The sequence below is a fragment of the Penaeus chinensis genome, chromosome 41 (assembly GCF_019202785.1).
Source record: "Penaeus chinensis breed Huanghai No. 1 chromosome 41, ASM1920278v2, whole genome shotgun sequence".
Taxonomy (NCBI): Eukaryota; Metazoa; Arthropoda; class Malacostraca; order Decapoda; family Penaeidae; genus Penaeus; species Penaeus chinensis.
Window position 1 is genome coordinate 12,686,816 of NC_061859.1, and position 2,338 is coordinate 12,689,153.

At 46.0% G+C, this 2,338-nt stretch overlaps 1 protein-coding gene across 1 annotated transcript in view; it reads right to left on the minus strand.

The window, feature by feature from the left end:
- Positions 1 to 1,463: 1,463 nt before the first annotated feature.
- LOC125047607 (homeobox protein Hox-A4-like) overlaps positions 1,464 to 2,338 on the minus strand; it is a 30,718-nt gene continuing 29,843 nt past the window's right edge. Inside the window, exon 3 of the mRNA XM_047645885.1 lies at positions 1,464 to 2,338. This exon is cut by the window's right edge and continues 501 nt beyond it. Within this exon, the coding sequence (XP_047501841.1) occupies positions 2,274 to 2,338 (65 nt within the window). The 3' untranslated portion in view covers positions 1,464 to 2,273.

Sequence of the window (2,338 nt, forward strand, 5' to 3'; positions counted from 1 at the left end):
TTCATGCAGATCAAAATTATTTACTTTCTATGAGTTTTAGCAAAAGTCTTCTTAATATATCCATGAATTGTTAATATTCTCTTTAAGTCTTTTTTACTTAACTATACTGCATTTTGAGGATACACATGTATTCGCTATGTGTCCAGTTTTTATATGTTGTTATTTCTTATAATACGTTTGAGCTGTGACATTCATTGTTTCACGACATTTTCTATTCTGATTTGGATATAAACGTCACTTTCTCTTCATACTATATACACGCAGTTAACAAATATCACAATGCTACATAACTACACATTTAATACTGTTATAAGTTACCTAGATAGAAAAAAAAAGATAAATAGATGGGTAAACAAAATAAATAAATACACAAATGGATAACCAAATAAACAAAATATTAATCCAAACTCCAAAAATAAACTAAATCTAAAATGGGAAGGAAGAAAAATCAATCCATTCGTCTTGAAAAACATAGCCTGAAATGGCCCGATCATTCCTCTTTCTCTCATAGATTCGAAGGAAAATACTAAATAGTCCCAAGGGAGTAATAAACACGGTCCCTTCGCCAGTAGCCCATAAACTCCTATTGAAGAGGGGAGGGAGGGGGGGGGGCTAGGTCAAAAGTCAGGTCAGGGGGAGGGAGAAGTCAGGTCGAATAGGTGTTTGAGCACTGGGCGTGAATGGGGTAAGTAACGAGGCGTTTAAGTTTTTTGGGGGGAGAACTTCGTTAAATCTGTTTTTTTTGTTAGTGTATTTTTTAAAAAGTTTTGATGGCAAATGTTGAGAAAAATCGTAGTTTTTTTGAGTGCTGAGGGATTGTTTTCTTTTTTTCTATTTGAGAAACTCGAGGAAGGGAAGAGAGGAAGTCGTTTCGAGGGAAAGACTATAAAGACCGAGATTTTGTGCGGAAGGAAGGAGAGAGGAGGGGGGAAGGGAGGGGGAGGGGAAGAGGGAGGAGCGGCAGATTAAAAGAAAGAGAGAGGGAAAGAGGGGGGAGGGGAGAAAGAGAGAAGGAAAGAGGGGGGAGGGGGAAAAGGGAGGGGAGATGGGAGGGGCAGTCGGGGATTAACTGTAACATAACTCTCTCTTTGGACTTCATCCGTTGACTTCCTAGACTAATTATGTGTCAAAAATCGGCTTCTTTTGAAGTGGGATTATCACCTGCAAGTTAGTTAGGGGAGGCTGGGTGCGCGAGAGGTGTAGAGGGGTGGGGGAGGGGGGTTAATGGGGGATGAGAGGGCGGGGGAAATGGGAGTGGGGAGTGAGAGGTGGTAGGGGGGGTTAATGGGGAAGGGAAGGAGGGGGGGGGTAATGGGAGTGAGAGGGGGTGGGGGAGAACGCCACTGTACAGTCACGTATTCGCGATGTCCAGCACATGTGTTCGGCTATTGTTAAAGTTACAAATTTAGAGACAGAAGAAAAAAAAGGTGTGTACGTTTTCTCCGTAATTTCTGATTTTTTTCCCAAATGACAGATGGTTCTTGCTTTTTCTTTGTCTGTTATTTTTTATTTGTTGAAGTATTTGTTAGTGTGTTTGTTTGTTTGTTTTATATACGCCACCTTAACCAGACTCTGGGATAAACACACTGAGATTTAAGATGTGAATTATTTTATTGATCCTTTTTTTTCTATTTTTATATTTTTTTAGTATTTTCTTTGGAACACTATACGCACGATATACTCGAGAAAAAAACATACTATTGCTATATCTCTCCGAAAGCAGATTCCTTCAGAATCATCACCTCTGAAACTGTCCCTAAATAAACCAAGTCTTTCAGGAAGGAACGGCAGCTACAGTTTATTCCTTTCGTGTTTTGTTTCATTTAAGGGCGACGGTGGCCATGGGTTGGTCCACGAGGCTTGTGATAATCCAGGCACCACAAACACATACAACCCTGAGATAAGTATCATATCTTTCACAATCGTGGGCGGGGTCGCCGGCCGCGGCAGATCGGGCTCCCGGGGGCGGCCGGCCGGCGTGGCGGCGCCGGATTCTTATATGTACACCTTCGCTCCGGGGCCGTCGGCAGCCGGTGCCGCCCCGGCAGGAGCAGTGGTACGGGGGCTGGAGGGGGAGGGAGAGGGCCTCGGGCTCCTGGCGGGAGGCCGGGGGCGCGGCGGCAGCGGCAGTAGCAACAGCAGCGGCGGAGACAGCGTAGGGGCTGCGTGACTTAGCCGGGAGGAGGAGGATTCACACTAGAGCAAGGTAAAGCTACCGAGAGGAGGCGCCGACGGGGCCAGCGCCTCGACGCAGGCGGGGCTGCCGGCCGGCCTTATAGCGTCGTGAGGCCGTAGTCGGGCTTCATCGCGCCGTGAGGGTAGGGCGCCGAGATGGGCG